The sequence below is a fragment of the Callorhinus ursinus genome, unplaced genomic scaffold (genome assembly GCF_003265705.2).
Source record: "Callorhinus ursinus isolate GAN/ISIS: 27379988/994484 unplaced genomic scaffold, GSC_fseal_2.0 scaffold32, whole genome shotgun sequence".
Taxonomy (NCBI): Eukaryota; Metazoa; Chordata; class Mammalia; order Carnivora; family Otariidae; genus Callorhinus; species Callorhinus ursinus.
Genome location: NW_027397094.1, coordinates 16,938,842 through 16,961,929, shown reverse-complemented (window position 1 = coordinate 16,961,929; position 23,088 = coordinate 16,938,842). Strand labels below are relative to the sequence as shown.

Sequence of the window (23,088 nt, the reverse complement as noted above, 5' to 3'; positions counted from 1 at the left end):
GGCTGACCAGTGGAGATAAGCCGGCACCCGCGTTTGTCTCTTGCTGCCTCCAGACCCCAAGTTCCGTGAGGGGGGCCTGCAGAAGTTGTGCTTTCTCAAAGCTGCACACACCGCCGGCCCAGGATTCCTGGGAGCCGAAGGAGATCCAGCGGGGGGCCTGCCACCCCTGTGCCAGCAGGCAAGCCTGCAGCTCCATGGGACCTGTGTCAGCCGCCACGGTGGCCGGCCCTGCACTCGTCTCTGCGTGTAAACTTAAGCCCTTGTGGGTCACGCCGACCTCCCACCACGGCCAGCCTCCCATCCCTGCCAGGCTGACGCGATCTGCCTCCCTGCCGACCATCTGCTCAGTGGCCCAGCGCTAGCCTCAGTGTGTCCCCTCTGCCTGGCTGCTTCGCCTTTCTCATCTGTTTCAAAACGTGGTTGACAGGGATACAACGCATTTAGCCCTTCCTATTCCACATTATCCCCATAATGCAGACGAGGAAACAGAAATTAAGGAGTTAAGATAACTTAACAAGCAGAATTTAAACCCAGGCAAGATAGTTCCAGAGTCCAGTTTGTTCACCGCTGGGGTACTTCTCCCTCCCTAATACGAGCATCGGAACAGAGAAGCTAATATTCCAGGATTGGGGCCCCAGGCTCGGCCTGGGTTCAGTAACCCCACGTTCTGGGCTCATAGCTACACACTTGGGGTCCTGATACCGATTTCTAGACTGAAGAAACAATCTTCAGTAAAAAGCAGAAAGTTCCAGAACGCTTATCCCTGGCTTCCCCAGAATGTCTCCGTCATTTACTGTGTGTTGTTAGTTAGCTTTGCCTTGAAGAATCATAACTGAGCAAAGTTTAAGGACAAAGCAATACCTTTTTACACTAAAACTAGAATTATTTTTTACTTTAGAACGTAAGAGTCAAAAAGCCGTCTCAGCACAAGAGACGTCCCTTTGGCCAGTGGGACATATGCCCGGGAGGCCTTGCACGAGTCAGTGGCGGGGTGGGGGGCTTCCTGCGGTCATTCGGAGACCCCGGCTGCCCGCCAGTCGCCACCTCCATCCTGTGGCTTCCACATTCCCTGAGGGTGACTTCTGTGTGGGTTCCCTGTGCCCGTTGTAACAAATGATCACATGTGGTGGCTTAAAACAACAGAATTCTGTTATAGTTGAGAAGGCAGAAGTCCAAATGCAGGTGTCAGCGGGGTCCCGCCTCTGAGGGCTCTACCACACAGTCCTCCTTACCTTTCCCACCTCGGCTCACGTTAGCACAACTCAGTCTCTGCCTCTGTCTTCCCATGGCCTTCTGCTCTTCTCTTTCAAGAACCCTGTCCTTGGATTTAGGATCCACCTGCTTAATCCGGGAAGATCTCATCATGAGATCCCACACTTCATTGTGAACACGAAGGTCCCTTTGCCAAGTAAGGTCACTGGGCACCAGGCACAGGTTCCGGGGCTTCGGATGTGGGCAGACCTTTTGGGGGCCACCATTTGGTCTCCCCCTCTGCAGCAGCCAACTGGGAAAGGAAAAGCACATGAAGGGCCACACCAGCGGGTGGTGGCCCCGTGTGGGGGAGCACACCACACTTCCACACACTCCCGTGTCCGGAGCTCAGCCCCAGAGGGGCTGGGAAGTGGTCTGGCTTGGTGTCCAGGAGGAAGAGAAGGACGTAGAACTTGGAACTGCTTTAGATACGCACCTCGATCTCCTGTTGGGAGTCTTGACCAGGAATTCTTTGCAGCTCCCTGGAACTACTACATGGAGTTGCCCTCTGAGAGCCGCTCAGCCACATAAGTGCATGTGGAAAGGGCAGCCCCCGGGTCCTCAGGCCTCTCCTGGTGGGCAGCTCGGGGCCGCAGGACGTGGGGTGCTCGGCCTTGCCCTACCTTAGGGCCAGCAGCAGCCCTGGCGGCGCAGTAACAGACAGACGTGACCCTGCCACGGTTTGCGGAGACCTTCCCGCTCAAGTTCATGTTCCAGGGCTCAAGAGAGTGACGGACTGCAGATGTTGAGCGAATGGTAGCCTCTTAAGCCAGGTTTTCAGGGGCATTCTTCTCTGAAGGCACCGTTGATTTTCTCAGTGCCTGGCATCCTGATATGCAAGAGAGACCCCCTCCTCCTCGGCCGCCAGACAGCCCAGACGAAAGCTCCCTGCTGTGGGAGAAAGCTGGCCTCTCCCCGCCGGTGTCTTCCTCCTGTCTCAGGGTCAGCAGCTCCGAGGGAGACACACTGTCCCTGCCCTGTGCGGACACCCCGGCCCCGCCCGCCTCCCTCGACTGGCCGCTGGGCGCCGTGCTGGATGGCTGCAGAGACTGGTCCGGCGCTCCCCACCCGCGGCTTCCGAAGCGCCTCCGTGCTCCGCTCAGCCTTCGTTCTCACTTTCACACGGAATCTCAGATCATCCGCGATTCTCACCTTGTCTCAGCTCTCACTGATGTGGAACTGAAATGTATTCTTAATCTTTGAGGTGTGATTTGATGGTTAAGGAACCCAGCTTGGTGCAATAACCCCGACCTGAATTACTCTCCCACCTTGAACAACTGAACCAGGCCAGGGTTGGAAACGGCGCGTGTGGACCCTGGACAAGAACAGTGGTGGATCCCAGAGAGAGAGGGGAAACTGAGCCCTGTGTGGACAGTGGCCAGGCCCTGGCACAGGAGGACCCAGAACCTGGTGACTCTGGTTTGAGAGAATTTGGAGCGGGGGGTGCTGGGGAGGCCAGAACTTGGGGGGCAGAGTGTGTAGAGGAGGGCGGCTCTCATTGTGTAGCTGGGTGCTGATTAGCCACTGGTGTGGGCAGGAGGCCATTAAGGTGAGGAAAGGGTCCCCAGAGAGGAGCGGGTAGAGCAATCCTCCAAGCTCAAGTGGCCCAGGAATAGTGTGTGTTCCCGCCAGCCAGAATAAAGGGCGCCGACGGGCCACGAGTAGGGTCCTCGGAAGGGTGTGGCCTCAGGCGTGGCACCAAATTAGCCTAAACCAAAGGCTGGTCTCAGCCCACTTAACAAAGCTTAAAAGCAAGCCACAGAGGATAACTTTTTGGTAAACTCAACAGAAGTGTGGAGTAACTTGAATGCAGGGAGGTGGGCTACGGGACCCCCACTCCCTTGAAGTGATGGAGTCACTGATGTTCAAAACACATGGTGTTTTAGAGTCTCTCAGATGCACCCTGAACATCTGCTCATCTGCAGCTTTAAAAATCACATGGTGGGGGCGCCTGGGTGGCTCAGTCGTTAAATGTGGGCCTTCGGCTCAGGTCATGATATTGGGGTCCTGGGATCGAGACCCGCATTGGACTCCCTGCTCAGCGCAGGGTCTGTTTGTCCCTCTCCCTCTGCCCCTACCCCTACTGGTGCTCTCTCTGTGTCTCCCTCAAATAAGTAAATAAATAAAATCTTAAAAAACAAAATCACACGGCAAACCTGTGTCCACACAAAAACCTGCACACAGATGTTTATAGCAGCTTTTATTCATAATTGCCAAAAAACGTTGGAAGCAACCAAGTTGTCCTTCAGCATGGGGATGGATATATCAAATGGTGGCCCATCCAGACAATGGAATATCATTGGGAGCTAAAAAGAAATGAGCTGTCAAGCCATGAAAAGATACAGAGCAATCTTAAATGCATATTGCTAAGAGAAAGAAGCTGATCTGAAAAGATGCGTACTGTAGGATTCTAGCTATACGAGCTTCTGGAAAAGAATGTCTCTCTATGGAGACAATAAAAGGATCAGTGGTGTCAGGAGTTGTGGGAGATGAATAGGTAGAGCACAGAGGATTTTTAGGACATCAAAAATCTCACCTACTAACGTATGAGAACTCTGTGCTTTCTGTTCAATTTTGCTGTGAGCCCAAAACGGCTCTAAAAAAATAAATCCTATTAGAAAAAAAAAATCACATGGGATGATATTCAAATCCAAAATCTGTCCAAAGCCTAAAGCTTCAGTACATGTTTCAGCGATCCGAATTTTTCAGATTTTAGAAAGGTAACGTTTCCATCCTGGGTACCATGGGGCCACATGGAACAGTGCCTGCTAATCAAACACATGTATCTTTCTGCGGCAAACTGAGGATTCTTCACACTTCCATAAACTTCCATAATGTAAGGATCTTAAGCAGCCTCATGTCTGTTCAGGTTGGGGTTTGCTGCCAAATGAATAACAATCAAAAATCGTTTGGTTTCCTAAACTCAGTAAAGATTTGGACTCTGATGAGCTTCCTGGGTGGGCGGGGAAGCACCCCGGGCCACCGTCCCTGCAGGCCCCACGCGTGCCCAGGCTGGAGGGGGTCAGAGCTGCTGCGTCATTCCCTTGTCTACGGGAGGAACACTTTGCAACCCCAGGAAGACTTAGAATTTAGTGAAGAATGGTTGAAGAGAAACAGACCCCCAGAATTGACATATTTGTGTTAAGCAATCTGGGAAATGTTGGTATTTTGTATCCTGGTAACATCCCAACCCACTTCCCATTTATAACCAGCTGGAGGACAAAGAACAGCTGTGGGTCGGTTGGCAACATGGTGCTGCTAGCATGTTAGCTAGGCACCCAGCAGCCCCCCACAGCCCCCCACAGCCCCCTAGGAGCCTGCTTAGGGGGAGACATGCTGCTAGCTGCTTTTTTAAAATCAGGCAAAGAACACCAATGTCTTCCTCTCGCTGGGGCTTGACCATGCCGTCCCGTGTCACCGTGAGCAACTTCAAGAGCACAGTTCATGAATCAGGATGACGTCAGCGGTCGTGCCTCAGGCTCTCTGCCGCCCCCATGCAGAGAGGGACGTGCTGGGGGTCGGGGGGACGGCCCTGAACCCATAGCGCTCACACATACATAGACCGCTTCTCGAGTGCGGTTGTTTTAGGGACCACAGGAGAAGTTGTCACGGTTAGAGTTCTGGTTGAAGATGCGTCATCTGCCCGAGAGCAGGAATCCAAGAGCTGGTGCTGCCGGCCCTTCTAGAAGCCTGTGCTGGGCGGGGGATTCGGGGCTGGCCCTAACCCCAGCCCTAAAATCCAGTGTGCAGCCTCGGGCCCCGTGGGCAGATGCAGACGCTGACTCCAGGGCTCGAGGTCGGCCTGAGGCTCTGTGTCTCTGACTCGCTCCTCGGGCCACGCTCAACCATGAGACTCCCAAGCGCGCCTGCTTCCAGAATGTCCGGTTCTCCCCAGAGCCCTGGCATCTAGTAGCCGTTCCAGAAAGGCCCAAACCAGAGAGGAGTTGGGCAGCAGCTTCGGCTCCACACCAGGCCTCGGAGGGAAGAGGGGAGGAGGGACCCAGGGAGCGCAGAGCGTGGGGAAAGATAGACCCAAACGAAGCCGGGGCCGGGCCAGCCAGGCCGGGGCTGCTGGGGGAACAGAATCTCTAACAGTTGTGGCAAGGGGGGCCCTGATCAGCACCCACAGTTCATTAACACACGGCGGGCTCGGGACTCAGGATGTCCGGACTGCTGCCTCTTCAAAGTGACCGTGCAAAGCACAGGTGCTGTGTCGTATTTATTCCCCTGGGGTCCACATCACTCAGGCAGATGTCGTGGGAGGTCTGGGGGTTTGTGGGGAATGTGCACCCCTTGCCCAGGCTCCTTCACGTTCTGTAAGGAGGCAGCCGGCCACAGGCATTGGAACTTTCAAGCATCCATCCGTATCTGTGTGACGTGTCCGGGGCCTCCCTGTACGGCCAGAAAGCAGAGGCCAATTTGAGGAAAGGGGAGTGGGGGGAGGTGGCCAGGAACCGAAATGATCCCCAGCAGAAAGCTTCACCTGTAGCTTTAAAGACAGGGATGGGTGCTGCCTGCACCCCGAAACGCTTATAAACTTGAGGCCCTTCCCAGAAGCTTCCCCTGGGACATTTCACCTTCTCTGCTCCCCAGGTGCCAGCCAGTCCCTGTATGGTCAGCGGTCCTCTGTAATGGATGGGGGGAGCACTAGCCCTTGAAGACGATCCCAAAGGGGAGGCTCTTGAAGGGCCTGGAACGTGGGCCTTGGTGCCCCACGGTGCCATTAGGAGACCGGCTTGAGTGTGCGCCAAGGCTGTTGCATGTTTCCTTTGCTGCGGTAACACATTTCCACAAACGTAGTGGCTTACAACCCAAACTGATTCTCTTACAGTTCTGAGGCCAGAAGGCAAAGATGGATCTCACTGACCCAAATCAAGGTGCTGGCCAGGCGGTCCTCCCTCAGGAGGCCCTAGGGCAAGATCCTTTTCCTGCTGTAGGTTTATGGAACGAGACTTCCAGACAGGGGAGAGGTCATGACGTTTTTATGGACTGACAGCCCCTGACATGATGGTGGTTATTTCTCATTTATCCGTTCAAGGATTTCCCACGGTGGCAAAGAAGGGCAGGGAGGCCCAGAGAGGGGAAGTCACCTGCTCCGGGTCACAGTAAGTGTTGGACGTGGGCTTCCGGCTCAGCTGGTCCTTCTCTGGAACGCCTGCTCCCAGGCACCCACCATGCCCCCTCTCACGTATGGCCCAGCTGTCCCCTGGACCTCGGAACAGGGAGGTATGTGCCGGACCAGCTGGGCGCTTGGGGCGTGAGGGGGACACTGAGGTTCAGAAGGTGTCGCGGGCCTGCCTCTTGTCCGCACAGCATGCTCGGTCCCCTCTGGACTGCGGGCAGCACAGTCGTCGTCTGCTCACACCACTGACACCGCACACGGGAAAGACTGGCTCAACCTGGAAACCATCGTCCCCACTCTCACGCCCGGACGCTTGCCCGGCTGCCGCGTGCCCCTGGGCCCTCGTCGGTGAGCACCGCAGTCCGTAGCCTGCCTAGTAATTTCGGCGTCTGTGGAGGGAGCCAGAGAAGGTGCTTTCTGTACGTCAGGAAACGTCTTCACTGTCATCAGCAACAGCGATCCGACCCTGTGTCCCCGGAAAGGAAGAAGTGCCCGTCGGCCCCGTTCCTTCCCGGCTGCATGTAGGGGCATGGGGCCTCCCCCACGCACCCACCTGCTGCTTCAAGGGATGGAAGCGTCCAGAAGCAAACTTCTCCAAATGATGACTAAGTACCGGCCCACACCTTCCCTGGAAATTCCACCCAAGATATGGCTCAAAGCCCTAGAAAGAACTTGGTATGTATGGTCTGTCAGCTAAATGGCAGGTTTTTGTTTTGCTGCTAAGTGAAAGAATTTTCCTTTTTTTTTTAAAAGATTTTATTTATTTGTTTGTTTTATGTATTTATTGACAGAGTGCACACAAGAGAGAACAGGCGTGGGGGGAGGGGCTGAGCAGGGAGCCCGATGCGGGGCTCAATCCCAGGACCCCGGGATCATGACCTGAGCCAAAGGCAGATAGATGCTCAACGCACTGAGCCACCCAGGCGCCCCAAGAATTTTTCTTTTTTGTTTATTGTTGCAAGACATTTATTAATAACACAAGGGATAATCAGCCATGGTATTACATTCTAACATAAATTCAGATGCTTGTGTTTTTCAAAGCTCACAGTATCCTGGGAAAGAAGACCGGGAAACCAACAAAGGCTAAGGCATCGTGGGGATGGCAGCTAGTCTGCTCACATTCCCTAGCCAAACGTGCACCCAGGGCAGTGAAAACTGTGTAATTATAAAACCCAATTTCTGTTCTCTGATAAAAAGGAAACACTTTTTGGTTTCACGGACCAGTTGGTCTGTTCAGACTTTTTTCTGAACAGTTGTCCTATGCTCAACTCCGGTTTTTGGCTCCCCCCACATGGCCCAAGATAAACCTAAGAACCCGGGAGGCCTTTTGCCCGCAGGTTCTGCTGCTCGTTAGATGGGAGCACAACGGCTTCTTTCCAGCTCCGAGCTGACTCACTGGAAGGCAGAGTGGAAGACGGGTGACAAATCAGCACTGTTGTGGGCTCCTGCCTGCTCACGGTGACAAGTGCGTCTCGGTGGCGGGCCAGGCCTCACACCGCGCTCAGCGGGTTGGCCACACGGCCCAGGAAGTGGAGGGCCGTGGAGTCTTGCTCGTAAATGGCAAACAGGAACGGGCGGTTCAGGGTCACCTCCAAGGCCTTGGGCCCATCCGGCTGTGGGGCAGACTCTGTGGGTTGCTCTCCCTTGTCTGCTTTTAGTTCCAAAAAGAGGCTGTTCAGCACCTGCAAAGCAGCAAGCATTGGAGTGGCTCCCGAAGGCCCTCGGGGCCCAGTGGAGACGGTGCAGGACAGCGGTTTTTCCAGCCTGCCCGCAGCATGCATGCCCCTCAGTGTAGACGACCCCCACTTGGCCCAACTCACATGATACCTCCTCCCAAAGAGTCCCTCCAACCCACCGGTCTCCACTTCCCACCTTGCCATCCAGGGAAGCACCCCAGGCCCCTCGGCTGTGCTCCACCAGTGCTTGGTTCATCCCACTGATTTAGCAAGAGGGCTCACGCCCCCCAGCAGTGATCTCCGAGGCCAGAACTGTGAAGGGCCCCCCTCTGCCCAGTACCCAGCACAGTGCCCAGCGCATCCAGTGCCCCCCCCCTCCCGGCTGCAGGGGTGCCTCATTCCACGTGGCAGAGGGACCGTCTGCCTACTGCTGAGTGTTCCCTGAAGCAGGCAACTCTCTGGCACCAGGCACTTGCTCTGCTCTCATGGTCTGAGTCCTGACCCTGCTGTGGGATCTGGGAAGGACCCCGAGGCTAGGCCAGGCTGGGCAGAGCCAAGAACACATGGTGAGGAAGGGTTTCCAGCTCTCCACCTGTCCCCGGAAAGCTCCAGAAAGTTCTGGTCACTTCTTTCCCACCCTGGGTGACACCCATCTAGCTATGCTCTCCTCCCCTCCTCCCCTGCCTGCCTCCCAGAAGCTCCCTCCGTGTCCCTCCGGTCTACACCTCCCACCCTGTGAACACACGGGATCTACTCGGGCCCAGACAGACACCGCCGGCATGGTACCTTTCCGAGTCTGAGATTGTCATCACTGATTTTGCCCAGGTTCGCCTCGGCACCCAGCAGGGTGGGCAGCTTGGCCTGAGCAAGCAGGTCCTGCAGGTCGTAGGAGGCTTGCAGTGTCAGCTGGGGCATGGTCAGGTGGATGGCCCTGCGGGGATGACGCACACTTAGGAAGGGCCCCGGGTGGCTCCCCCTGTGAGGCCCCGGGGCCCCCTCACCCAGCTAGGCTGTCTCGGGAAAAGTTCGTCAGCAACGAAATACAACAAAAAACTTTCATGTCCTTGGAAGTACTGTGAGAAGGATGTACATTGAAAGCAGCGCTCTCTGGGGGTTTGACAATGAATTGTTGCCTGTTCTTCGCTCTACTCTGGTTTTCGGTTGGCTGCATTGAAGCTGTATTACCTGGATAATTGTAAACTGCTCTTCTCTGAAATAATGCATCATGTCTTACTAGCCACCTTTCAGTGGTGTTCTTGACATAGAAACCCCCGTGGAGGGGAGAGCGATGGGAGGAATATCCTGTCACTCTCCGTGCCGGCCGTGTTGCTTGCATCAACTCAGTTGACCTTCCTGTAGGACCTCTGCCTTCCTCTGGCTTCCCTGAGAGCCCGTGGATGTTTCCAGTGACATGCCAAACCTTCACAAGAGTTACAGTACACCCATGTCCATAGCAGCATTATTCACAATAGCCAAAAGGTGGAAGTGACCCAAGTGTCCATTGATGGATGACTGGATAAACAGAACACATCTGTCCACATAATGGAATATTAGCCTTAAGGGGAAGGAAATCCTGACCCATGCTACCCCATGGATGAACCCTGAGGACGTCCTGCTAAGCGAAGTAAGCCCGTCACAGTTCAGTCATCTGAGGTCCTAGAACAGACGGGATCACAGAGCCCAGAGGTGGAACGGCCGTGGCCAGGGGCTGGGGGAGGGGGAATGGGGAGTTCGTGTTTCCATTTGGGAAGATGACAACCATCTGGAGACGGATGGTGGCGAGGGACGCACACAGCGTGGGTATGCTCCATGCCACTGAACTGTGCGCTTACAGATGGTTCGCGTGGTAAACTTGATGTTAGGTGTTTACCACCAGCGCAACAAAAACTGATTTTAAAAGGAGTGTTGCCCTCAGGAGGCCAGTGTGCCCCTGAGCGCTGGTCTCGGAGCAGGTTTCCAGACCCCGCTGCTCTGGGCTGCAGATGCGGGTCAGGTGTAGGGCCCCAGGGGAGGGGAACGGCTTTCTTCCCGCCATAGTTGGAAAGCCCCTCCCCAAGGCGTCTCAGGGGGTCCAAACCCTTCTGGAAAGCCAGTCCCCAACAAGCTCTTGGAATGCAGCAGATTGTGGGTGGGGGAGGACGGGGGTGGGGGGGTGGCATCGAAAAGTCTCCCCCCAGTGGCAGATTGAAATGCAGTCCTCCAAAACCAGTGGGTAAGCCCAAGCCCAAGGAAAGCATGCTCCCCACTCCTTTGCCTCTCCTGGGCCCAGAAAGAGACGATACCTGCAGAGCTAGGTCAGTGGATGGACGGAGGGATGATGCGTGAACTCACCGGCCTTCTGCTCCAGAACAGCAGGGCCACCCGGCTCCTCCCTGTCCTGTGCCCAGGGCTCAGCCAACACTGGCCCATCTGCCCACCCCATGTCCCCTCCCGCCCTGGGCAGAAGGATGGGCCCAGCTCCCCACTTCCCAGGGGGAGCAGCCCCAGAGGTGCCAGGTGGTGTCCTGGGACCCGTACCGGGGAGACAGGTTCTTCACCCACGTCAGGAAGTTGTGCTGGAAGGTGAGGGCCTCCACATTCTGCAGGCCCGAGGCGTCGTGGGGCTGGACCAGCAGCAGGCAGGCATTCTTGCTGAGGGCCACACAGGTCATGGAGAGGTTGTTCTGGGTGTCGCTCCAGTGCTGGAAGGTGCCCGTGCCTGAGAGCATGGGGACCGACACCGAGGTGGCGTTGTCCACCCAGAAGTCCTGCAGCCCCGCCAGCAGGGAGAATCCCTTCAGCTTTCCTGGGGACCCAGAGAGGAGAGCAGGAGGGACGGGTCAGCTGAGGCAGGGGCCGGCGGGTGGGCTGTGGGCTGGGGACACCACGGAGCCTAAGCCTGGACGGGCAGGTCCCGAAGGCCCAGACTGTGCCCCGGCCTCCTCTCGGCACACCCCGGGCCGCTGGGCCAGCGCTCCACCAGCCCCACCCAGGGCCCCAAGGGCCGGCCAAGTCTTCCTCCTGCAGAATCCAACTGTTTGAGTTCACGACGGTGGCACCAGCTGTTGAAGACATTTTCCACACCAGCTGCCACTCTGAGGTTTTACACCTGTCACCGTAAGGCCCACAAAGGAAACCGGGGCCTTAGGGAACTTAGGCCACTACGAATTGACCAGGTAAACTCACCCCAGATCTGTCCTGGCCCAAAACCTGCGGTCCGCCACGCTCACTGGCTTCTTTTTAAATAACTTAATTTTTTTTTTAGAGAAGTCAGGCTCACTGCGCAATTTAGAGGAAGGTATAAGGTTTTCCCGTTTACCCACTGCCCCCCACAAGCACAGCCTCCCGTACTATTGACACCCCACCGGAGTGGGACATCTGTTAACACTGATGACACTATGCGGACACATCATTGTCCCCGAGTCCAGGGTTGACATTAGGGCCCACTCTCGGGTCCATACGATCCACGGGGCTGGACAGATGTGCGGTGACATGTGTCCACCATCACAGTGTCGCCCAGAGCAGCCTCACGGCCCTACGCAGCCTCGGGGCACCCCCACTTCTCAATCTGTGAGCAGGGCCAGCTGCGACAGTGCCCCCTTCTCATGTTGGGACGCAGGGCTGAGCACACATGTCCGGCAACGCGGCCTCCACGTCTCAGGCCCCCATGCGGCCTGGGACAGACATACGACCTGGTGTGACCGGCCGCTCCGTGCAAGCTCGCCCTGGGCCCTGCAGGGAGCGGGGAGCCCTGTCTGGTGCCCTCCCTCCTGGCGCTGCGCGGAGGCTGGCTCCAGTGTCATGGGTGGTGGGGCGGATGCCTGCTCGAGGCCCTGTCCCTGGGGGTCTCTCCCTGACTGCAGCCCCTGGCACATTCCCACCCCACCCCTCACTGCGCTCTTCTCAGTCACCTTGAGAGCTTAGTCACCCATGTTGGGGCTATTTCTGGGAGGATGAGGTGAAGGGGAGTCTGTCACAGAGCAGCCCCCGGGTGCCGGCTGGCTGGGGGTCTGAGTAGAGGCAGGTTAAAGAGCCGGGGCTCCCTTTTCCTGGAGCAGAAGTCTCCAAGGTGGTGGGGCAGGGGCGGAGGGGCAGGGAGGGGGCTGGACAGGCTGCCTTCCCCGGGCCTGGGTCTGAGGAGAAGGGACTGGTGGACCCAGCGTACTCTTGCTCTTTGACACTCAGAGACCGTGGGGAGACAGGAGTAAGAAGCTGCAGGGTCCTTCCTCCCCGGCTCCCTGGGGGACCCTCAGTGCTGGCCCACCAGGCCTGGCCGGGAACTTGTTCATCTGGGGGAAGAAAGGTCTGCATCTCTCCCCACCAAAACAGAAAGACATGAAAGAGGCGTCTGCCCTGTCCTATCTGCTCAGCTGAAAAGCACAGCACACCATCCTCATCCGGAGGTTAAGTAAATCTCTCAAGGTTAAGTCAACTGGTGTTGTGGAAACTGCCAGAGCCAGTGCCAGCTCGGGATGACCGCACGGCCTGGGCAAAGGGCGCCCTGCTGCTCAGGGGCTCCCAGTGCCCGAGTCTCCGCCAGCCAGGAACATCCCGCTGTGCGCTGAGGTCGTGGTAATAGAACATCATTACCAAAGGGGAACTTGGAGCTCCCCAGACAGCCTGCGGCTTCATCAGCGGGCGCGCGGTGGTGGGCAGGGAGGGGCGGTGCATCTCTGTTTGATGGAAACGGCGGGCTGAGCCCACGAGTCTCCTCTGTCCTCCACGGGGGGCGGCCACCCTCAGCTGGAGGGCACCTGTGCTGGACTCTGTTCCTGGGTCTCGCATCTTCCTCCTGCGCCCAAAACGGGCAGGAGGTCCTCCCCCGTGGCAGTTTACACACTTCCAGGATATTTTCAGAGTAAGAAAGTAGTAGTCATTGTCTATTAAACCTCCCTGTCTCTGGTTTCATCTCTGGGCTGCAGGCTCACTTGGTTCGCAAACGCACCCGCCCCAGCCCACCCATCGGTTTGCAGAGCCACTACCTTAGCACGTGTTCCCAGGACAGTGTGCCTGTTGCGTCACCTTCCAAGGGACCCTCCCTGCCTCCAATGCACACAGCCCCGGCCACCTGGATGCCCTCTGACCAGAACACTTTGCCTGCTCCAGCACCCACCACCCTCCCAAAATCCGGCCCGACCCGTCTTTCGGGCTCTACCTTCCACGGGTCACATCGACTCCGAGCTCTGGCCAGACAGAGCCGCCCTTGCTCTGGTTCCTGGCCCTGAACTCAACCAGGCTTTGCTCCCACGTTTGCTCTTCCGCAGCCCCGCTCCCCTCGCCTGCCCCCAGCCTCTGTCCTCTCCCCAGTGACCCTCTCTCCTCCCAGTGCTTGGCACCCCCAGAGTGCCTTCCCAGGGCACTTTTACCTAGAGCTCTGTAGCTGGGGGCATTTGCCTGTGGGATCTATCTCCCCTCTTGAACTTGAATAGGCAACCTGGGGTCGGGACCTGTGCATCCTTCCTCCCAGGCCCCTCCGGAACGCCCAACTCAGGGGCATGCACGTAATAAATCGTCAACGATTAGTTGTTGAATGAGCGAACTATCTTTGCAGGGATTTGGGGGTGGGTAGAGGTAAGGACCCTCCCAACATGAAAGTGGTGTAAGCAAACAAACTGGTTATTTTTGCTGGGACATTGAGCTTCTCCAGAGACAATAACCCTCCCCCCTGAGCGTGGAGCTGGGCCACAGGGCTGGCTGGGAGGTGTGGGTTTGGATCCCAAGACCCCGACTGTGGCTGTGCCGTCTTGAGGAGGTCACTGTGTCTTTCTCTAGAGGCAGGTGTACCGCTTTACTGCATCACAAGGGCATCAGTGATCAGAGAACAAGGATGTCCTGTGGTAGCTGCACATAGCAGAGCAGGAGGGGGGAAGGCGGGTACTCATCCAAGGAGCCCATTGGGCAGCTACTTCCAGCTCCTTGAGAGTGGCTCCCGGCTATTTCCTCACGTTCGCCACCCTGCGCAAGTCCAAGGCCCGGCCCTGCTGAGCTGAATGCTGGACATGAAGCCCACAGACACCCAGAACTGTCACCCTCTGGCGCCAGCCCAGGGGCACCCCCAGAGTGTGCCTTACCTTGGAAGTGGACGTAAGTGTTGAAAAGTAGGGTGCTGTCTGGGCTGACTCCTGACAGGGGTCTGTCCATTTTCCACCCTGTCACTGCCTGCATGAACCTGTTGATCTTCTCTGCAGCAAGATCCGGGTCCGTGGACAAGTCCAGAGAGCGCGGGAGGGTGATGGGGGCAAAGAGAGCCAGGCCCTGCACAAAGGGCTGCTTCAGGTGCAGGCCGGGGGCTGTGAACAGGCCCAACACCGTGGAGAGGAGCAGTGTGGACTGGCCATCCGCGCCCCCCTGGGCGACCAGAAGGCCCTGGATGGTCTGCAGGGCGGAGAGGACCTTGTGGCCATCGAGCCGGGAGGTGCAGCCCTGGTCCTCCCCGGGGACGCCCAGGAACGCCTGCAGTCTGCTGGCCGTGGGGTCTAGTGCGCCCAAGTAGAGAGAGGCCAGCGTGCCAAAGAGAGTCGTTGGGGACAGGACAGTCCCTCCAGCCGTGCTCCAGGACTCGCGCAGCAGCCTGTACATGTGGAAGCCCAGGAAGTTGAGCATCATCCCCACTTTCGCTGCCCGCATCCTGTCTTCCTCCTCCTGCTTCTCAGTGGCCAGCACCAGATGCTCTCGAAGGGCCTGCTCATCCACCGGGGACGTCTTGGCCTGAATCGGGACCGGCATGAAGGTCGGGTCTTTGGGCCTCTCCGTGTTGGATTCCTCCAGGTGCTCACAGCTGCTCTTGCTGTAGACGAGGAGGTGGAAGGGGTGTATGTACACCCGGTCCCCGGCGGCCAGGCCGGCCCAGGCCAGGACACAGAGGACGGTGGCCCCCAGGCTCACCCCGGCAGGAGCCATCTCTGACAGGGGCGCTCACTTCCCTGAAACATCAGGTCACGAAGGGCGACAGATTACCAAGTGAGTAAGTGCCCTCCAGCCGGACTTCCAGCTGTTCCAATATTCCCCGCGGTCATTTAACCCAGGGGAAATCTATCTGAGTCTACACATTTCGAAGAGAAGCAATAGAGTCAAAGCTCTGAGGAAAATATCTCTGTGATCCACAGCACACTGTTGCGGGCTGAGCTGGGCCTTTTGGGGGCTTATTTTGGGGTTGGTTTTGTTTTGTCTGATTTTTATAATGGGGGGAATGTCTTGATACGAAGACGTTGGTAGATTTTGAAGAGAAATACGAAATCGTCCATTACGTCAAGTAAAAATGTACGCAGATGTTTTCACAAGATATTGTAAGCACTTCTCTTCAAGAATATGTGAATGGCTGATGTTATGTTTTACCTTGTGCTAATCAGTGATATTATGCTTTAGTCAATAACTACATGTTTAATAAAGAGTAATATGGGGGGGGCGCCTCGGTGGCTCTGCCTTCGTCTCAGGTCATGATCTCAGCGTCCTGGGATGGAGCCTTGGGTCTGGCTCCCTGCTCAGCGGGGAGCCTGCTTCTCCCTCTCCGTACACCTCCCACCCCGCTTGTGCTTGCTCTCTCTCTCTCAGATAAATAAATAAAACCTTTTTTTAAAAAGAGTAATATGGAAACATTTAATCTTATTTTAAAGGAACTTTAATTTTACAATTAAAAAAATTTTCCCTTGTTGCCTTGAAGTTGTTAACTTCATATGTTGATGCCCTAAATCCCACTACTTCAAAATGTACTATATTGGGAGACAGAGTCTTTAAAGAGGTAATTTAGGTTAAACGAGGTCATTGGGATGGGCCCTCATCCAATCTGACTGGTGTCCCTTTTAAAAGAGGAGATTAGGACACAGACACATACAGACGGAAGACCCTGGGAAGACAGGAGATGGCCATCTACAAGCCAAGGAGGGAGGCCTCAGAAGAGTCAAACCTGCCAACACCTTGATCTCAGACTTGTAGCCTATGTGTGACATGAAGGTTATCCCAGGAGAAGCGCTTCAGTACTTGTCGCCTCCCGAATCATGAGAGGACAGATTTCTGTCGTTGGAGTGACCCAGTCTGTGGGACTTTGATAAGGCAGTCTGAGCAAACTCAGACAATCACATGCCCCTGGCTGTGAGTTTTCCCCTAGAAAACCAGTCGTGGACCAGACCGCCAGTCTCCAGGAGGCCTCCTGGCCCCAGGGTAGGTGGGAAACCAGTTTGGAATACAAGACTAACACACACAGAGGTTTTTCCTATGTTACAAATTGGCCCGGCAAGAAAGATGGAACTGTGTAGTATCGACCAGGAAATGTCCATCTCATTTCCCAGACAAGGCGCATAATTTAAGAATAGAGATATCATAACTGGGTAGTATGTGAGAGTTCCCAGAAACCCCTGCCCATAGATTACCCAGTCTAGTCCTTGCGCTATTCAGGCAAGGAAGGAAGGGTTTCACGTCTTTGCAGACACAGGAGTGGGTGGTTCTGAGGCATGAAGAAAAGTTCCCGAGCTCACACAGCAAGCGTGTAACAGACGCAATTCAGACCTGCGTTTACTCTCACCGGTCAGTCCCAGCCCCGGTTCCCGTTGGTCTCACCTGGGAAGCCCTAGAGACTGTGGAAGTCTGTCTCACCCCCAGAAATGTCAGTTAAAATGGCCCTGGGGTGTGGCCTGGGAATGGATTTTTCAGCCTCCCCATGGCCTTACCAGATAGCCAGCATTGAGCACCAGAGGCTCAGCCTAAAGCCCTGGTGTTTCCACCTGTCTCAACGCCCCAAACCAGCCGGCAGCTATTTCTTACATGGTGGAGCCCCCGTGGAGCTCAACACCAGCCTCACCAACGCCTCTCACCAATAGCTGATGTCGTTGGTCTGTGCTGGGGCCGGGTATTGATTTTTTTTTTTTTTTTAAAGCTTCCCAGGTGAGTCTGATGCGCAGCCATGGAGTAGAACAATCCTCTGCCCTTGATGTGGGTCTCTAGGGTTGGCAGGAGCACCCTTCTCTAGAGCCCTGAGATTCTGCTCCAGCCTCATGTCTGGGCCAACAGCACACGGAGTAGCCTGAGGTCCTGGAAGACAAGGTTCTTGGGCTGGCTCTGCTAAGTTATTCCACTGTCTCACTCTTGACATTTGAGGGGGATCCATGTTCATTGTATGGGTTCATTCGGTTCCAATCATCTCCATGATATCTCACTCATTTCTGGTGAAGACGTGGACTATATTACCAACTTAGTTCTTCGTGCTCCCATCCCAATCCTCAGGCATCCCTGGAACCGAGGTATGTCTCCAGTAACTCAAGGTCACCTTGACACCACCGTCTTTCCAGCACCTCTACGCTTACCCAGTTATCCCCTTCTGTTGACAGCTTGCACTCCTCTCCCGGGCCTGGGAACCTGCACCTGCTTTCAACTTAAAAGCGTTGTGTGTTTAGTTCTGCTCTGGTCATCAAATACCAAAGGAACTTTGACTTCTGACCTCGGCCACCACGTCACCCTCCTCCCCGCACATTTGACTCAACCACTGTTCTCATGAGAAGCCACACGACATACAAAAGTGGAACAGAAAGTTCTCCTTCCTGTCCAGACAGGCCTCTGTTGCCTGCTCATGCCTCGTGTAAAAAGCCAAAGCACACTGAGTTATCAGGGGAAACTTGCAGAAGCCGAGCGCTGGAGAAATCTTACAGTAACGGCACCCAGGCCCGGGCTGGGGCCGTGCAGATGCGGACAGCCCCCTCCCTGCTTTGCCAGTCCCGTGGGGCGCGGGCACCATCGGGGGTGAAGCAATTCCACGATCGTGCCAGGGCAGAGACTGCGGTTGTTCTCAGCCGGGATCAGCAGCCGCTGTGCTGGCGGGTCCTAAGTCAGCATACAGCTGGCGCAGGGGCTCCAGGCACCTGTGGGTCTGCCCTCCTCCGCCAGCCCTGCTCAGTCTCCCTCTCCACCGCCCCGCTTCTCGGTGTCCCTACTCCTCGTGGTTCCGTAGCCTCCTGAAATGGTGAGATCGGCAGCCGACACTGTTCTCATGCCTGTATGGCCAGGCAGTGTTCCCGAGCTTTCTGTGGACCGACTCATCTCATCCTGTCCCCAGCACGCCTGCCACCCTGAACTCACTTACCCCGCTTTACTTCCTTTCACCATGGCACTGACCACCTTATGACCTTATAAATAATTAATTCTAATGTATTTATTTATGTTTAGTGTTTATTGCCACTCTCTTCCCACGTGAAGGCAAACCTTGTGAGAGTGGGGTCCTTGCTCTGTTTTGTTCGCTATATATATATATATATATATATATATACCACATTTCCAGAAATGTTCCTGGGACATGGTAGGTACTTGATAAATAATTGTTAAGTGGATTAATTAATGCTGTTTTGCAGAGGAACAGAGAGGTTCCGTGACTTGCTCAAGGTCACACAGCTAAGTGAGAGACAGCACTAGAATTCAAACCCAGACCCCCATGCCATAGTCCACACGCTTCAGCACCCATCTATAGTGCCTCTTGAACAAAATAATAAGAATCTGTCTTTTTAGTTTCTCCTAAAGTTTAAAGAAAGCACTTTCACATTCCATTAGCTCTCTTAATTTACACCACAGTTCAGGAGCAAGGGAGGCCAGGCATTGCTATTTGTCCCATTTTATAGATGAGCAAACCAAGGCTCAGGAATACAAAGTGATGAGTTGAGGGCACTCAAACCTTGAACCCAGGACCAGAGGCAGCACTGCCTCAGGAGAGGTTCAGGGAGACAGACGCAGGCCACCCTCACCTGAGCCTCTGCGGACGCAGCCCCGGGCTAACTGAGTCTGCTCCCTGACCCTCCTCCAGGCTCCGGCGCCTGCGCAACAAGCCTGGCGCTTCCTTCTGACTGGAAGAGACCCGTGGACTCTAGGCCACTGTGGCTCTGCTCCTGTACCGGCCCCCGAGAACCGAGCCCTGCTCAGAGGCATCGGGAGGACCGGGCCACCCTGCCCTACTGCTGGGGAGGGGCAGTTCCTCTGCTAAGACCTGGGGTGGGCTGAGGGGGAGGACAGCCCATGACAGGACATCCAGTGTGACAGGAGGGGAGAGACGTCTTCTGCGTCGTCTTCAGTAGTGATCCCCCCTGCAGCGCATGTCACCACTGACCCCTGGCTTCTGGCTCCCAGCAGATAGCTGCCCTGAGAGAGATAGGGAGGGGGCAGCGGCAGGGGAGGGGTGTGGATGAAGAGAGGCTCCCCACTTACCTTCTGCTCGAGTCCCCAAAACAAGAACAGCCTCTTCCCCTGGCTGGGCCACCGAGGCCCTATTTATATCAGAGGGGTGGGGATGGAGCGGTTCCCAGACCGTTCTGTGCCCAAGCTGGGGAAGAGGGAGGTGACATCACTTGGCCCCGCCAGGGGGGTGGGGGCCTCAGGCAGCCAGGCCTGACCAGGGGACAGTCGCCAGAGCAACTCTCAGGCTGGGACTCCTTCCAGGAAGTCAGGGTGATCGATACACAATTCCAGTGCCAAACAGAATGAGCCGGTACGCTGTCGAGTTACACATTTACCTGAGTTCACCTCCCTGGGGCCACGGTGACGGACACGGGGGCATCCCACGTAGGTGTGTGGAGGTGTGTGATGGGTCTCTGCCCTGAGGTGTGACAGCCACCCAGGCCTTCTGACAGAGCCCTCTTGAGGTATGCTTCTGAGAGTCCCCGAGAACATGCCTGAGTTCCCAGTGGGCAGGGGAAGGAGCAGTGGAGGGTGGCCCGGGGTCGACTTCTGACCCCTCGGCCTTGACCAGCTTAATGGTTGTCCAAACAACCTTTAGGCACCTGCTCCATGAGAGGCCCTCTGACGGGCGTGGGGAGACACACACAACCAGAGCAGAAGCACCTTCTAGAGACTCGTGATTTAGCTGGGGAGACTGCCAACAATGGTACAGACAGACGGAAAGGCACCGACCAGATGCTTTCAGATCCTGGGAAGGAACAACTGTTAAAACTGGGGAAGGTCTCGGGAAGAAATGTCATTTCAGTCAAAGCTGGAAGGATAAATAAGTTGGGCTTGGATGCTGAAGAAGGGATCTTTACAGGCTTATAGGATAGTAACAGAGTGGGAGGAAAGTGTGGAGCTTGTTTAGGGGACACCAGCACCCTCAAAGATGCTATGAGGGAGAGCAGGGATCACAGCAAATGGCCACTGCTCCCTGTGCCTGCCCCCATAGCCGAGGAGGGTGCCCCGTCTTCCATGAGTGTCCCTTGGACACAGGGCTTCAGGCCAAACTCTCCAGGATCCGAGCCGACGCATGAGACGAAACCTGCTTGCCACCGCAGATCTGGGGCATGGGACCGAGTGATGTGGAAAGAAAGGATGCTGGTTAGAGTCTGAACACCAGCTCAGAGGTCAAAGTTGATGCCACGGGAGGGAGGGATAGAAGATGTCTGAGTGGGGGAATGCCATGAAGCCTGATTTCTGCTTTTACAAATGTCCTCTAATTGTGACGGGCATCAGATATACAAGCTCCAGCCCGGAGAAGATGCTGAAACCAATAACCAAGAATGGGACCATGGAAGCACAAGAACTCTGGGGAAGCAATGGGAAGAGTTTGATCTTGGATGGGTTTCTTTCGAGCATCTATTGGACCCCAGTGGGGAATACTCAGGTAGACGATCCCCGCCCTCAGGACAGAGATCTGGGCTGGAGACACAGACGTGGGGCGCTAATGCATCATGGGGGAATTCAAGCCTGTGGGTGGAGATGTCCCCCACCCCACCCTGAGAAGAGTTAGAAATGAGGAGAGGGGAGAAGAGGGCAACCTAGGGAGGTGGGGGATGGGAAGGGAGTCAGCGCAGGAGGGGGGTGGGGGATGGGTAGGCTGCAAGACACAGGGGGTGGTGTTCCAGAAGCCAGGAGGAGAGTTCTGAGAGGTGAGGAGTTAGGGCCCAAAGGAGGCCCTTTGGGCAGCATGCCAGAATGGCTTCAAGTCATTGGTGTGGAGATGTCTCCACCCAGAGCATTCTTGGTTGATCACTTACCAACTCTTTATTGCTCATCAAAGACCATGAAGTGGAGGGTAGGAGTCCCTGAGGGAGCTGTAGAGCGGCCTTGGCCTCGGCCTCAGGGGAAGGACGAGGGAGGGGCCTGGCTGAGATGGTTTGAAAAGCCAATGGAAGATTGAATTGTGAACTCCTCTTTAACGATTGTGATAATGAAGGGGTGCAGGGACTGGAAAACTCTGTATTCTCAACTCCCAGGTAGAAGGAAGAAAGAATTCATATTTATTGAGCAGCTTGTTAAAAAATCAAAATTCTACCAAGCAACTGTGAAGATGTGATGAGCTTTATTAAATGATTCATGCATCAGGCATGATTCGTGGAGCTCAGAGGGGAGCTCCACTGAGCAAAACAAAAGAAAGGTTTTTAAAGGCAGAGGGAGGGCATGCCAACAACAAATAGAGGAATTTATTAGCAAGAGCAAGGAGTGCATTGTTTAGGCAACGGTTGGCCTCCTAAAGGAAGTGGAAGGGGTCTCTCAGTCAATTTCCTGGTATCGCCCAGAAAATTCCATGTTATCTAGTGAAAGGTCACGTTCCTGGGGGGATCGAAACTGCAGTTCGGTTGGGTGTTAAGTCTTGGTTTGCTTAGGTAGCCTAAGTGACACCATTTTGGGCCTGTGCTTTTCTTTCTAACATGCGGCTCCATGCCCGGGGCGTTAATCTTAGACGTCTGCAGTGCACATTTTAGTGCACCCGCTGTCATCCAGGGAGAGAAAACTGAAGCCCCAAGATGTTCAACGATTTGCTAAACATCACCCAGAAAGAACGTGGTGAATCCAGGTCTGACACCCACACCTGTTCTTTTCCTAGCACATTCAGGCATTTGTCTGACAACTATTTTTCGAAAGTCTACTATGGGCCAAGAATTGAAGTTCAATGTCTGATCATGAGTCTTAGCCCAGCTGTCCAAAGAATAGCAAATATTTCACAGAAATGACAGTATTAAGGGGCAGGAGGACATCTGCTGTCTAGACAAACCATACCACACACATATTTCTTAAAATAGTGAAGTTTGGGGGAGGGATCCTGAACCCCAAATATGTACAAAACTAGATTTTACCATATAATCTCAAAATAGCCCAACACAATGGGTAAACAAACCAAGGCATGAAGAGTTGCATCATGGGACCACAGAACTGGAAGGAGCCTCCCAACTGTACCACGCTTAGATCCGATCTATGCAAACCGTGGGCTAGAGCACCTCCTTTTCAATGTTTTAAGTTCCCTGGTGTCTGGGACTGGTAGGGTGACAGGATCATGACCTGTGTGGTCCCCGGTTCCTGTTTCTCCCCCATTAAGACGCTCCCTCACTTTCTACACATTCCCCGTATTGCATCGGGGGGGTGACCAGATGTCTAGCTCTAGGACTCTTGCCTGTGGAGCATCCTAGTTTCAGGAGGGCAGTCTGCTCACCAGATCACTCTTTCTGGCTGGCACAACGTTTCACTGATAATAAAGAACAGGGTCACATAAGACTGGGCTGTCAGGATGGTACTGATGTGCTCCTTTTGAGACTTCAGAGCTCTGAGCTACCACGAGCCTTGGGCTTGGGCCATATGTGGGCCTATGCGTCTGTCTCATCCACCTGTATGCCATGTATCTTTTCTGCTCTATAGTGCCTCACGGTGTGGATGGCAGCAGGCATCCTTCTTCCTGTGGACCCCTGCCTCCGGCCCTCAGAATGCTCACCCCACACCTTCCACAGGCTCTGTGTCAGCTAGTCCTCCAGGGGTGGTTTTCCTCTCCCTTCCAAGGCCCTTCAAAATCAATGCCCATTCACTAACTGGTCCCTCTGATAGGTGCCCTCTCTTGTCTCAAATCAATGCAGTAACATTGTGCTCTCTGGGGTCCTGCCGTGGCAGACGAGAGACGGACATCCCTTGGGACAATGAGACACCCCCCCGCCCTTTCCCTCACACTGCCCTATAGGTAAGCCTTGCATTTGTGGTCGTCATCAACAAAGGACAGGGCAACTTTGTTGAGTCGTCGGAAGCCAGCATTCCCAGAGGGCATGACGGAGGACATAGATTCCGGAGTGTCAGGAAAGGGAGGCCTGGACTGTCTCGACACTAACAGGCTGGAGGAGC

At 55.2% G+C, this 23,088-nt stretch overlaps 1 protein-coding gene across 2 annotated transcripts; it reads right to left on the bottom strand.

Annotated features, from left to right (window-relative positions):
• Positions 1-7,308: 7,308 nt before the first annotated feature.
• On the bottom strand, positions 7,309-19,307 carry AGT (angiotensinogen). Of its 2 annotated transcripts, none has more exons than XM_025850902.2 (5): positions 19,207-19,307; positions 14,100-14,951; positions 10,567-10,834; positions 8,836-8,980; positions 7,309-8,055 (listed from the first exon to the last, which is right to left on the bottom strand). In XM_025850902.2, exons 2-5 carry the CDS (start codon positions 14,926-14,928, stop codon positions 7,864-7,866), a joined length of 1,434 nt encoding a protein of 477 aa, XP_025706687.1. In that variant the 5' UTR covers positions 14,929-14,951; positions 19,207-19,307; the 3' UTR covers positions 7,309-7,863. The 2 variants fall into 2 exon arrangements, with proteins under 2 accessions (XP_025706687.1, XP_073735164.1); XM_073879063.1 differs by having other exon boundaries at positions 14,100-14,815; positions 19,207-19,276.
• Between the last annotated feature and the right edge of the window lie 3,781 nt (positions 19,308-23,088).